Source organism: Bufo gargarizans, chromosome 8 (assembly GCF_014858855.1).
Source record: "Bufo gargarizans isolate SCDJY-AF-19 chromosome 8, ASM1485885v1, whole genome shotgun sequence".
Classification (NCBI taxonomy): Eukaryota; Metazoa; Chordata; class Amphibia; order Anura; family Bufonidae; genus Bufo; species Bufo gargarizans.
Genome location: NC_058087.1, coordinates 129,031,129 through 129,046,005, shown reverse-complemented (window position 1 = coordinate 129,046,005; position 14,877 = coordinate 129,031,129). Strand labels below are relative to the sequence as shown.

General features: G+C 45.6%; 1 protein-coding gene across 1 annotated transcript in view; it reads left to right on the top strand.

The window, feature by feature from the left end:
* Positions 1–14,877, top strand: part of PDAP1 (PDGFA associated protein 1) — a 61,377-nt gene that overhangs the window by 6,769 nt on the left and 39,731 nt on the right. The window contains exon 2 of the mRNA XM_044304775.1: positions 14,647–14,738. Coding sequence (XP_044160710.1) covers positions 14,647–14,738 — 92 coding nt within the window. The remainder of the gene's footprint in view (positions 1–14,646; positions 14,739–14,877) is intronic.

Genomic DNA, 14,877 nt, shown 5'->3' with positions numbered 1-14,877 from the left:
GGATCCATTGACTTAAATGGGTCCGTAATCCTCAAGATGCGGAGCGGAGGCATAGATTGGAAACCAACTACAAAGCGTTTCCGTGGAATTTCAGTCCATGCGTCCACACCAGAAATAGAACATGTCCCTTTTTTTTTTTTTGTGTGGGGCGGACCCATTCAAGTCAATGGGTCCCCAAACTGCGTGCACACAGTGTCCGTACGTTGCTGTCCACAATACTGCATGGGGCACACACGCTCTTGTGCATGAGCCCTTAGTACAATCCTGATTACGTTTACAGTTTATCACAATCCTGTAATATTTTTGTCTTGGAGTTGGCACATTTCCACTGCCTCTGACTCCACAGCCACCTTTTTATGTTTTTTTTATAATGGTTTTCAAAAATTAGGTAAAACCTCTACATTTTCTCATGTTATAGCATCACTATTGCCATGGGCTGTCTGACATGGCAGCTCATCCTGATTAAATATAACGTGGTGGCTGCCACACCAATCACGACCCGTGGACGAGAAAATGTTGTTTCTGGGAACATCTACACGGGGGTTGTCTGTGAAAGCTTTGTTTTGTTTTTTTGTTTTTTGCAACACCCCGTGGACACCAATTGTTACAAACAAGGTAGAAAGGGTGGGAAACCGTGGTGCTGTTGTGACCATGAGGAAGCAGAATTACCGGTGAGTAATTACCGGCTTTCCCCCATGTCACGACAGCACCACCAGTGGGAATACCAGAGAAGAAAATTAGGGTGGGACCACTGCCTGAAGCACCTTACGCCCAAAAGCTAAGGAAGAAAAAGAGCCCACATCAAGTCTATAGTGACAAAAAAAAAAAGTGTGTGGAGACTACAAAGTAGCCGCCCTACAAATTTGATCAATGGAGGCACCTTTCCTTTCTGCCCAGGAAGATGTCACCGCCCGTGTTGAATTGGCTTTCAGATTATCTGGGGGAGATAAACTTGCAGAAATACCCTGCCTGATCCATCTAGAGATGGTATCTCCCCTCACTTTATCCCCCTTTATTTGGCCCCGACACCTGAATAAAGAGTCTCAGATTTCCTGAAGTCTTTAGTCCTGCCTATCTACTCCAGAACACATCTGCGTACATCCAACTTATGAAATTTCCTTACTACGTCAGAAGAGCGATTAGCACAGAAAGAAGGCAGCACAACCTATTGGGACATAAGGAAGGTGTCGACCACTTTGGGTAGAAATGCTGGATCCGGCTTAAGGATAAATCTGTCCTTTTAACGGATAAGGCTGCCAACTGCCCTACCCTACGTGCTGATGTTATTGCCACTAACAGGGCAGTTTTCTGAGCCAACACTTAGGGTTATATCGGATAAGGGCTCAAAGGGAACTATACTTAAGGACTGGAGAACAACTGAAAGGTCCCAAGATGGAGCATGCATTTGTACGGATAACTGCAGTCTCTTGGCAGACTTAAGGAATCTGATGATCCAGGGATGATCAGCGATCTTCTCGCTAAACAATACCCCTAAGGCTGACACATGAACTTTGAGTGTAGCCCCTTTCAACCTCCTCTCCAGATCTTTCTCAGATAGTCCAAGATGTCCTCCATGTTAGGTCTGTCTAGGTCAAAGGAAGCAAGATTTATCATAGAATCCCCCCCCCCCCACCCCCCATTTCTAAAGTACATTTTAGATTTTAGACTTAACATCTTTCTTACTGGCTTGTAAGGTTATAGTCAACATCTCAAAAGCCAAGCAGTCAAATAGAGATTTTGTACCTCTGGATGACACATTGGGCCCTGAATGAGCTGATTGGGAAGCTCTGGAATGACCCGGGGATCCCCCAGAGACATAACCCTCAGAACAGGAGAACCAAGCCCTCCGCGGCCAGTAGGGAGCCACCAGGATGACTCTTGCTCTCTCTATCTTTATCTTCTTGATTACCCTAGGAATAAGTGGCAGCAGGGGGAAGGCGTACACTAGGTCCCAATCCCAACTTTGAAATAGGGTGTCCACTGCTAGAGGCCTGAGTAGAAATTGCTGACCTGTCTGTTTATCCTTGTTGCGAAAAGATCCACTTTAGGCCTGCTTCATAAGGCCGAGTTCTGCTGGAACACTTCTGGATGTAACTGCCACTTAAGTGGGTCGCTGATATTGAGTTTAGCTGGGATGCTGCCAGAGAGAAGAACCTTTCCTTGGATTCTGCCACCAGCAAAAAATCGCTCAAGTATGAGATAAAGATGCAGTCTCCTTCCCTGATGTGAGCCGCCATCTCAGCTATGATCTTTGTGAAGACTCTTGGGGCGACCGCAATCCCGAATGGCAAGGCACAATATTGTAGGTGCATCAGATGGGAATTTATATGAACGGCTAACCTCAGGAACTTTTGGAAGTCTTTGTGGATGGGTACATGGAAATAAGTGTCTCTTAAGTCTAGAGACACCATATAACAGTCCTTTGTCAATAGATTTATTGCTGACCTTAGGGACTCTATTTTGAACCGATGGTAAACAAGAAACTGATTCAGAGATTTCAGGTTTATAATCTAACGGGTAGGTGGCAGACTGATGAACTCGAGATGGAGACCCTCTTTTATGGTCTTTAGAACCCACAAACTTCCTGCTATCAACTGCCACTCTGCAAAGAAGTTGGAACTGGGTTTCTTGCCTCCTCCATCTGTTGCTTGCTTGGCCTCTGCCTCTAGCCTGACCCCCCCCCCCCCTCCCTTTCACTCCCTTAACACGAAAGGGCCGATACTGTCTAGAGGACTGCGGGACAGGGAATCCTTTCTTTTTATCTCCTGCTTTCTCCAATAAATCAGTGAGTACAGAACCAAAAAGGAACTCGCCCTTGCATGGGATAGAGCTTAATTTATTCTTGGAGCTGAGATGCCCTGACCAACTCTTCGCCCAAAGAGCTTGCCTAGCAGAGTTTAAGGCCGATGAGGAATCTGCCAGAAAAGCGTCTGCCTTCTTAATTGCAGGGAGGGAGGCCAGCAGCTGATCCCAGGCACATTATTTTGGATGTCTGTTGAGAGTTGATCAATCCACATTATGGACCTAGCCACTGAGGTACTTGCTATGCTTGGTTTAGAAGCTGCCCCAGCGGTCTTCCAAGCTCTCCTAAGGAACCCTTCTGCCTTCTTATCCATGGGCTCTTTAAGAGTCCCTAAGTCTTCAAAAGTCAAGGAACCCTTTCTAGAAATTTTGGCTATTGCCACATCAATTTTAGGCGGACGATCCCAAGTTTTGGTCTCCATCTCATCAAAGGGATCTTTCCTTTTGATGGCCCTGGGGATAAACTACTTCCTTTCTGGGTTCTCCCATTCTGATTTAAAAATGTTTCTTTATCTCGAGTCCTTCAAACATGATGTCCTGAATAGACTTCAGTTCCCTAGCCTCTTCTAGCCCCATAGCTGATCTTACTGCCTTGACCAACTGATCCGTATCTTCACACTGAACTAAGGGTCTTCCTGATAAATCATCCTCAGACCCGTCAGACTCCTCTTCTGAGTCTGAATGAACCATAAACAGTCTTCAAAGTCAAATGGTACTGCGACAGAGGGAGCAACCGCCGGCTGACGTGTAAATGTTACAGGCGCTGACTGTAAACCTCTTAAGGAGGCCTCCACCTGATTTTGACCATCTCCTGCAACTGCAGCAGCAGTGAAGGAGTTTCTTGTGTTTCTTGACCTTTTTTTTACATTTTCTGGAAACCTCGTCTGAAGATGGGACCTTGAAAGAAGATTCCGAGCGAACCTTCTTGGAGCTTGTATCCTCACTGGAAGCACTCATTTTAGACACAGCACCCCCTCCTGGAAGCAGATCACACCTAATGGCTGTTCACTTCACACACGGAGGCCGACTGCAGCAAAAGGTACTTGCTTTTATATCTGGTGCTGAGAGCCCTGTGAGACACTGTGTCTGACGTTATAATTTTTGCGCCGGTGTAATTCCCCCCCCCCTCTCCTCCCAGCCATCGTCATGTGACTCTGACCCCGCCTCCAGATGGCCGCCATCATGCCGGAGCTCAGACCCTCTCTTAACTCCACCAACCTCCAGTTTCTCACAGGAGCCCCATCTGCAACAGGTGAGCTTACCTTAACTGCCGCGGCCTCCCTCGGAACGATGAGTGGGCCACGGTGGTGGAAAGGAGGGGGCGGGTGGCAAGTACCAGGACCTACTTGCTGGGGGTGAAGGAACCGACTCTACATCTGGACTCCACCTGGGATTTCCTGCCTCCCAGGTCCCCCCGCCATATACTCAACACAGCTACCTGGCTATGGCTCACTCCAGGCTTCCTAGGGACAGGAAACCACTGATGTATAGGAGGGAAGTACTTGGTACTCTAGGTTTCCTGTCCCTAGTGGAGGAGTCCATCTCTCTTTAGTGGTGCTGTCGGGACATGGGGGGGAAAGGGGTTTTCTCAGATATTTCTAATGATGACCTATCCTCAGGATTGGTCATCAATATCTAATTGGCACCCCGACGATCAGCTGGTTGAAGAGAAGGCCATGTGCTGTCAGTGCAGCCTGTCCTTCGTTGTTTACCTGCTTGCCGTCATCATCACAGTGGTGAGCAGGTGTAATTACAAGAAGTCGTTTCATTCACTACAAGTGTATAGGAACAAGCCGCCCTTTTAAAGTGAATGGGACAGCTTCTTGTAATTACACCTGCTCACCGCTGCTATGTTGACCACGAGCAGGTAAATGATGAAGAGAAGGCTGCGCTCGCACTGTGCCCAGCATTATCTTCAACCAGCTGAGCTGCATGGGCGTCGGCCCCTCGCTGATCTGATATTGATGACCAATCTCTGAAAAACACTTTAAAGTGTAACTGTACTTATTTTTTTATTTGTGTAATGTTTAGGGGCAGTGATGCTGACCATTTTTGTAATATGCTTTAATTGCTGAAATTGCACATTTCTATTTGAAAAATAGCTCTAAAGTGGCTCATTTTGAGCCTTAGCAACGCTCCTCTGTCTTCGCTTTACATAACAGGTCCAGTGTTGAGCAAGTCTCCACTGTTATGTAAATAGAAGACAGGAGCGTTGCGAAGGCTTAAAATGGGCCACTTTTTAGAGATATTTTTTCCAGCTCATCCCTCATGACAGCACCACAAGAGGTTGTTCCCCTTTGACCTTCTTGGGACAGGAAACGGAGAGGTTAAAAGGTCCCTTCCACCTCCACCCACCAGTGTTCTTCCTGTCCCTACAGGGGATAGACACAGAGAGGTTCCCTGCTCTAGGGTTGAAGAGATTCTAAAAGATCCTTTAGGACCTAAAGCTGGGGCTAGGATCGGGGGGTGTCCGGCCTCTCCTTCCAGACCTCGAATAGCCTTGATAACACTTCTCAGGTCCCTTAGCAGGTACCCACCTGAACAGTCTGAGCCTGTAAGTGGGTTCTCTGATGGCCTGGGTTCAATCGGTGGGTTCATCCTCATCCTTCCTACCCTATAAAGTGGCTGTGCCAGTAAACCCCTTATATGTGGCTCATTCTGGCTTGCGCCTAACCCTGATGAATGGGTAATGTAGCTGGTGGTCACATCACTATGGAGCTATGGGTTTATGGAGCTTAGATCTGCTGTTCCTTAACCACTACCCGACCGCCTAACGCAGGATTGCATCCTGCAGGTGGCCAGGTTATTCCTCGTGGACGCATCGGCGCGCCATCTCACGAGAGGCGAGATTTCCTGTGAACGCGTGCACACAGGAGCGCGCGTTCACAGGATCGGAAGGTAAACTAGTTGATCTACAGCCTGCCAGTGGCAATCATTCACTGGCAGGCTGTAAATGCGATTTATTTTTTTTTTTATTTTTTTTTTATTTTTTTTTATTTTTTTTCTTCTTCTTCCCCCTTGAAAGGTATATCGGACGCTGTTTTGTTAACAGCGTCTGATATACCTGCTACCTGCTCCTCTGGTGGTCCCTTTTGCTTGGATCAACCACCAGAGGACACGGGCAGCTCTGTAGTAGCACCACACTAAACCCCCCCCCCGTCACTTATTAACCCCTGATCACCCACCTGTCATTGATCACCCCCCTGTAAGGCTCCATTCAGACGTCCGTATGTGTTTTGCGGACGTCTTTTCAGTGTTCGCCTGATCTTGTGCGCACACTTGCGTTCAGTCCTCTCCACCTCAGTGACAGAGAAATTTTTTCTGATCACTGCAAAAACACTGATATGAAGTTAACGGTCCAGTTTGGTTTCCTCATCTTTGATGTCCATGCTGCCGTGTGCTAGTGCTGTCCGCTTGGCTCGGTTTTCTTACACATACAGTACAGACCAAAAGTTTAGACATACCTTCTCATTCAAAGAGTTTTCTTTATTTTCATGACTATGAAAATTGTAGATTCACACTGAAGGCATCAAAACTATGAATTAACACATGTGGAATTGTATACATAACAACAAAGTGTGAAACAACTGAAAATATTTCATATTCTAGGTTCTTCAAAGTAGCCACCTTTTTGCTTTGATTACTGCTTTGCACACTCTTTGCATTCTCTTGATGAGCTTCAAGAGGTAGTCACCTGAAATGGTCTTCCAACAGTCTTGAAGGAGTTCCCGGAGATGCTTAGCACTTGTTGGCCCTTTTTCCTTCACTCTGCGGTCCAGCTCGCCCCAAACCATCTCGACTGGGTTCAGGTCCGGTGACTGGAGGCCAGGTCATCTGGCGCAGTACCCCATCACTCTCCTTCATGGTCAAATAGCCCTTACACAGCCTGGAGGTGTGTTTGGGGTCATTGTCCTGTTGAAAAATAAATGATGGTCTAACTAAACGCAAACCGGATGGAATAGCATGCCGCTGCAAGATGCTGTGGTAGCCATGCTGGTTCAGTATGCCTTCAATTTTGAATAAATCCCCAACAGTGTCACCAGCTAAACACCCCCACACCATCACACCTCCTCCTCCATGCTTCACGGTGGGAACCAGGCATGTAGAGTCCATCCGTTCTTATTAAGCCTGACAGGGCACACCTGTGAAGTGAAAACCATTTCAGGTGACTACCTCTTGAAGCTCATCAAGAGAATGCCAAGAGTGTGCAAAGCAGTAATCAAAGCAAAAGGTGGCTACTTTAAAGAACCTAGAATATGACATATTTTCAGTTGTTTCACACTTTTTTATGTATATAATTCCACGTGTGTTAATTCATAGTTTTGATGCCTTCAGTGTGAATATACAATTTTCATAGTCATGAAAATAAAGAAAACTCTTTGAATGAGAAAGTGTGTCCAAACTTTGGTCTGTACTGTACCTTGTAGACTTTCCGGAGTTGGCTGTTTATAATTTATTAACGATTAAGCTCTTGGGAATGAACTGCAAGGGGGGGGTCTAGAGTAAACTTTTACTTGGTGCAATGGTTATATATGATGTTACAATATTTTATCTGGTTTTAGAGTGAGTCGCTTTTACACAGCTACTTACCATACTTACAGGTAAAGGGCACCTTTTTTATCTCATGTGGACATAACCTCGATGCAACAGGGCCTCCTATTTTATTTATAGTGGTTTTCGCACAAATTACTATTATCCATCCATGGAATGGAGTAGCTGGGGGTTCACTAGAATGGGAATCCCAAGTACCCCCCGTCCTGCTTCTCCTTCCTTTCTATCCGTGGGCCGGCTAGCACCCCTCAAGGTGGGATCCACTGGCCTTGCCAGTACCCATGAAGCCGCTGGGTCTGGTTGCAATATCTGCTTCCTCCTACGTCGTGAGGCTCTCGGCTTTACGCAGCACTTCTTCCTCCGGTGGCTGCATGTGCATGGCCATGTTGGAGGCGGACCCCAGCATGCATCTCAGCGTGGGGTGTGCTAGTGAAGTCCTCTCGCCAGATTCGGAGAGGACGGATGGGCTGTGGATCAGCAAGCAATGGATGCCATATAAGGGCGGCATTCATTCCGGGATTTGCTGGGGGCACGCTAGGAAAGCACGGATTAACGCTGGACTATAAAATCGGGTAAGGCAGGGCTTGACAAATTTCCTTGGAATCTAGGAGCCGGCTAAAAAAAGTTGGGAGCTGCGTCATAAAGTTCTCAGTAGATGCCCCCATAGTGCTCCCCCACTTCTCCATAGAGCCCCCCCAATAATGCATGCCAGTACATAGGGCCTCCGGTAGATGCCCCCATAGTGCTCCTTCCCCTCTTCTCCATAGTGCCCCCCATAATGTGCCAGTATATAGGGCTCCCATAGTGCTTCCCCTCTTCTCCATAGTGCCCACCCCCCCATATTGTGCCAGTATAATATAGGGCCCCATAGTGCTTCCTCTCTTCTTCATCGATTGTGCCAGTATATAGGGTCCCCCCCTCCTTCTTCCCACAGTATACTATAAATATTAAAAACAATAGTCATATACTTAACTTATGGTGCTGTCAGTGATGCGATGCAGGCCTCTCCCGGCCTGTGTCTCGCACTGTATGGATCAGGTGGCGCAATGACGTCATCGCGCCGCATGCACATGCCTCTGATAGGCTACAGGCCTAGTGCCATCAGAGGAACTGGCAAGGGAGACACCTCTCCCCTGCTCCTCCGCACCATTTATCTGTATCGCTGTCCTGAGGACGGCGATACAGATTAATATGGAGATGAGCGCTTCCATAATGGAGGCGCTCAGCTGCACTCCTGCTGCCTCCAGGCAGAACGGGCCCCCCTCCGGCGCTCCGCACCTGTCGCCCGTGCACCTTTTGAAAACGGTCTGACAAATACCCAATCGCCAGTACAAAATTCCTGATTGCCATGGCGACCTGGCGCCTGGAATTTGTCGATCCCTGGGGTAAGAGATCAGAGTTGTGGTATCTCTTTCCATGGAAGGTCCTTGCTGAGTTTAGACCCCTCTGCTCAGGGGCATGTAAGTTTATCTATATATGACCCTGTCTGATGAAATTCTTCTGTCCATATAGAAAGCTCTTGTATTTATAAACTCATTAAGGAGGAACAACTATCTTTTATTATCTGAAATTACAAAAATCATTAAAGAAGAAGTTAATTCCTCTGTGGCAAAATTAATACCAAAATCTGTTCCATAAAATCTAAGGCTAAACTGTTTTTAAATTCGTGATATATATATATATATATATATATATATATATATATATATATATATATATATAGGCGGAAATAATTATTTGACCCCTCACTGATTTTGTAAGTTTGTCCAATGACAAAGAAATGAAAAGTCTCAGAACAGTATCATTTCAATGGTAGGTTTATTGTAACAGTGGCAGATAGCACATCAAAAGGAAAATCGAATAAATAACTTTAAATAAAAGATAGCAACTGATTTGCATTTCATTGAGTGAAATAAGTATTTGAACCCCTACCAACCATTAAGAGTTCTGGCTCCCACAGAGTGGTTAGACACTTCTACTCAATTAGTCACCCTCATTAAGGACACCTGTCTTAACTAGTCACCTGTATAAAAGACACCTGTCCACAGAATCAATCAATCAAGCAGACTCCAAACTCTCCAACATGGGAAAGACCAAAGAGCTGTCCAAGGATGTCAGAGACAAAATTGTAGACCTGCACAAGGCTGGAATGGGCTACAAAACCATTAGCAAGAAGCTGGGAGAGAAGGTGACAACTGTTGGTGCGATTGTTCGAAAATGGAAGGAGCACAAAATGACCATCAATCGACCTCGCTCTGGGGCTCCACGCAAGATCTCACCTCGTGGGGTGTCAATGGTTCTGAGAAAGGTGAAAAAGCATCCTAGAACTACACGGGAGGAGTTAGTTAATGACCTCAAATTAGCAGGGACCACAGTCACCAAGAAAACCATTGGAAACACATTACACCGCAATGGATTAAAATCCTGCAGGGCTCGCAAGGTCCCCCTGCTCAGGAAGGCACATGTGCAGGCCCGTCTGAAGTTTGCCAATGAACACCTGAATGATTCAGAGAGTGACTGGGAGAAGGTGCTGTGGTCTGATGAGACCAAAATAGAGCTCTTTGGCATTAACTCAACTCGCTGTGTTTGGAGGAAGAAAAATGCTGCCTATGACCCCCAAAACACCGTCCCCACCGTCAAGCATGGGGGTGGAAACATTTTGCTTTGGGGGTGTTTTTCTGCTAAGGGCACAGGACAACTTATTCGCATAAACGGGAAAATGGACGGAGCCATGTATCGTGAAATCCTGAGCGACAACCTCCTTCCCTCTGCCAGGAAACTGAAAATGGGTCGTGGATGGGTGTTCCAGCACGACAATGACCCAAAACATACAGCAAAGGCAACAAAGGAGTGGCTCAAGAAGAAGCACATTAAGGTCATGGAGTGGCCTAGTCAGTCTCCGGACCTTAATCCAATCGAAAACCTATGGAGGGAGCTCAAGCTCAGAGTTGCACAGAGACAGCCTCGAAACCTTAGGGATTTAGAGATGATCTGCAAAGAGGAGTGGACCAACATTCCTCCTAAAATGTGCGCAAACTTGGTCATCAATTACAAGAAACGTTTGACCTCTGTGCTTGCAAACAAGGGTTTTTCCACCAAGTATTAAGTCTTTTTTTGTTAGAGGGTTCAAATACTTATTTCACTCAATGAAATGCAAATCAGTTGCTATCTTTTATTTAAAGTTATTTATTCGATTTTCCTTTTGATGTGCTATCTGCCACTGTTACAATAAACCTACCATTGAAATGATACTGTTCTGAGACTTTTCATTTCTTTGTCATTGGACAAACTTACAAAATCAGTGAGGGGTCAAATAATTATTTCCTCCACTGTGTATATATATATATATATATATATATATATATATATATATATATATATATATATACCGTATTTTTCGCCGTATAAGAGGCACTTTTTCTTCCCCCAAAATGGGGGGAAAATGCCCCTGCGTCTTATACGGCGAATGCAGTCAGTTTTACATCGCTGGCAGCGATGTAAAGCGAGCAGGGACTCTGGGAGGGACTGGGAGGAGGAGCTGGGGCCGGCAATAGCGGCGGGGCGGTGCAGTCACTGTACTAAAGGCCCGCCCCGCCGCTCCGGTGTACTAATAAAATATGTCATATTCCATTAATGGTTATTAAATATGCCCCTTTATGCCTAATAGTACCTTAAATCCTAAGCGCATCCGTACAATGCAGGCCGGGCGGGCGGCAGCGTAACTCCCTGATGTCACGTGCCTGCGCCGCCTACTTTATGAATGAAGCAGGCGGCGCAGGCAAGTGACGTCAGTGAGTGACGCGCCGGCTGCCCGGCCTGCCGGCATTGTACTGAAGCGCTTAGGATTTAAGGTACCATTAGGAATAAAGATGCATATTTAATAACCATTAATTAAATCAGACATATTATATTAGTATACTGGAGCGGCGGGGGATCTGTGGATGGCACAGTTATGGGCTGGGAGGGTCTGTGGATGACACATGTATAACAGTGCCATCCACAGATCCCCCCCCTGTAACAGTGCCAGCCACAGATCCCCCCCCATAAGTGTCTGTCATCCACAGATCCCCCCCCATAACAGTGTCTGTCATCCACAGTTCCCCCATAACAGTGTCTGTCATCCACAGTTCCCCCATAACAGTGTCTGTCATCCACAGTTCCCCCATAACAGTGTCTGTCATCCACAGTTCCCCCATAACAGTGTCCGTCATCCACAGTTGCCCCCATAACAGTGTCCGTCATCCACAGTTGCCCCCATAACAGTGTCCGTCATCCACAGTTGCCCCCATAACAGTGTCCGTCATCCACAGTTGCCCCCATAACAGTGTCCGTCATCCACAGTTGCCCCCATAACAGTGTCCGTCATCCACAGATCCCCCCCATAACAGTGTCCGTCATCCACAGATCCCCCCCATAACAGTGTCCGTCATCCACAGATCCCCAGTAATAGTGCCATCCACAGACCACCTAGTTCCAAACCCACAGCACACCTTTTGGTTAAAAATATTTTTTTTCTTATTTTCCTCCCCAAAAACCTAGGTGCGTCTTATACGCCGGTGCGTCTTTTACGGCGAAAAATACGGTGTGTATGTGTGTATATATATATATATATATATATATATATATATATATATATATATATATATATATATATATATATATATCTCTTTTTTTCCACTTCCTCCCATTCCTCCAAAATGAGAGATTTAAAATTTTCATTAACAGGAAAAAGAGATTTCCTTCTTGCTTTAAGTCCTCCAAACATTTTGGCCTGTATAGAACGAGGCTGAGCCACCTCTTCAATATTCATTGTTTGACGGACTGCGGAAATAAGAGTCTAAATATTCGGAGGAGAAAATTTTCTCCCCTCTTCCGCTGGGCCAGAAGCAATATCATCATCCTCATCATCAATCTCTCCTTTAGATCTATTATAAATAGATTCCTCCTCTGAATCTGAGTCTATGTCCACTCTAGGTCTTTTAGCCTTTAATGCTGAAGATACAAAACTGTGTAGAGACCCCAAAAATAAACATGTCAATTACAAAAGTAATAAAATAAAAAAAACACGTTACCCTTTTGAAGATTCCTCGCAATTAAAAGATGCTATGGATAGAAAAATTGATGGTCTTCTTAAAAAATCTTGAAGCATCTTCTGCATTAATCAACATGAATATTGCCGTTACCTCAGTGTCTCGGTCACTTTTTTTATGGCTCTCCCAGCTTGAGAACCATTTAATAATGAAAACCCCACTGTTGAAGATGGCTACGGCGTTTCTCTCCGATGCCTCAGCATAATCCATAAGATTTGTGGCCAGTGGCAGCTCTCTATCTAACACCTCCAGATGAGCATTGTGGCTTAAGACCTGGTCAGGAGATATTCTGCCTAAAAACAAGTTGTGCACCATTCCCTTTTCCGGTACCTATGTTTTCGGTCCTATTTTAGATTCCATTCTAGAAAAGGCTACGGATAAAAAGAAAGGCTTTCCTAAAGACAAAAGTAAAAAATCCCAGTCCTTTCGGAAGCCTGGTCCCTGTTATACGCCCCAGTTTTACAAGGGCAAAGGCAAGTTGGGAAGATGGAGTTACCCTAAGAGAGGCAATGGTAGGAGGTTTCTCCTTAATCCCAACCCTACCCAGCAGAAACAATGACATTCTTCCTCTAGGAGGGAGATTAAAATCCTTCCTTCCGCAATGGGAAGAGATTACTTAAAAACACATGGATTTTGAAAATCATACAATTCGGATACAAGATCAAGTTCTTATGCCCTTCTCCAAAAACATTTGTGGTAACTCATTTCACTCAACCAGAACAGATCTCGGCAATAATTTCAGATCTGGAGATACTTCTAAAACTTCAAGCCATCAGGCCGGTTCCTCCAGAAGACATAGGTCTGGGTCACTACTCGGATGGAACATATCGGACCGTTCTGATCCTCGAGACCCTGAATTGGTGGGTAAAATATTGGAGGTTCAAAATGGAATCGATTAAAAACACTACTCGTTTGATCGATCCAGGTGCATCAATGTGCACGGTAGATTTGAAAGATGCCTATTATGTGCCAATTGTCCCAGACAATCAGAAATTCCCAAATTTGCAGTTCCAAAAAACTCATCCATTCTACATTTCCAGTTCCAGTGCCTTCTCTTCGCCCTATCCTCCGCTCCAAGGATATTTTCAAAAATAGTGACAGAAGTGAAGTCTTAGTTGAGAAGGAAAGAAAGTATAAGAATAATACCATATCTGGGCGATTTCCTATTGACGGCTCCATCGGCCACAATACTAAGAGAACAGCTGGATTACACCCTGTCCAGCCTCTCTCGCTTAGAGTGGATCATCATTATTGGGGACCAGAGTGCACACATAAGTACGACGTTTCGGCTACGCAGTAGCCTTTCCAAGTAATGGATTGGCTGTTCCTCCACGGCTGGTGCATTCCAGACAGGCTAGAAGGTCCATTTTGTGCTGCTCTACAACTTTTTCTTATCACCGCTTTAAAGGGAACCTGTCATCAACTTTATGCTGACCTCACTGAGGGCAGAATAAAAGTGACAAATGCTGATTTCAGCGGCGTGTCGCTCATGAGCTAAAATTAAGTGGTTGCTGAGAACCAGCATCATAATCATTGTAGTACAGGCCTTGAGAAGAGTCATGGTTATTCATGAGCTCCTGCTCTCCCCGCCCACTTACTTTTAAATGAAAGACCGTTGCAATCTACCCGCCTGTCTACTTTATTCTGCTGTTAGTATGGGTAGCATAAAGTTGATGACGGGTTCCCTTTAAATAAATGAGTCTTATGACTAGTTACGTAAAGCCCACTTGCCACCTCCACTGATGGAGGCAGAGCTGCTGACAGGCCTGCCCTCCTCTACTGATTGAGGTATTGCTGCTGACTGACAGGCCCGACATCCTCAGATGCCACCTCTACTGATTGATGCATTGCTGCTGACTAACAGGCCTGGCCTCTGATGCTGCCTCCACTGATTGAGGCATTGCTGCTGACTGACAGGCTTGGCCTCCTCAGATGCCACTGTGCATATTCTGCGCCCGTTCTCCTAACTGGTCATCAGCATCTTAGATGGCGGCATATATAGCACTGCTGTGCTACTAAATTATGATCTCCTGGGCGTTTTCTGCCTGGATTGTCTCCATTAAGCTGAAGTGTTGTCTGAGACTCGGGTAAGGAGGAGGTAATACCCGAAATGTTCTAGTCCTTATTCTTCTGCAGTTTCCTTTCTTTGTATGTATTTTAGTACAGGTATGAAGTGATGTGATTGTAATCTTGTTTTATGCAGGAAGAAAAGGGGGTCACAAAGGTCGGGTGAGGCAGTACACAAGTCCGGAGGAGATCGATGCTCAGATTAAAGCTGAACATGAGAAGGCTTTGGTACGACCAATCTGTTGTAAACTACACCTGACATTCTTGCTATGTTTTTTCTGCACATTACTTATACAATCAAGTAATGCAGATGCCATACCCATCCACATGTCCATTACTGTAAAGTTAGTGGAAAAATGGATGCACG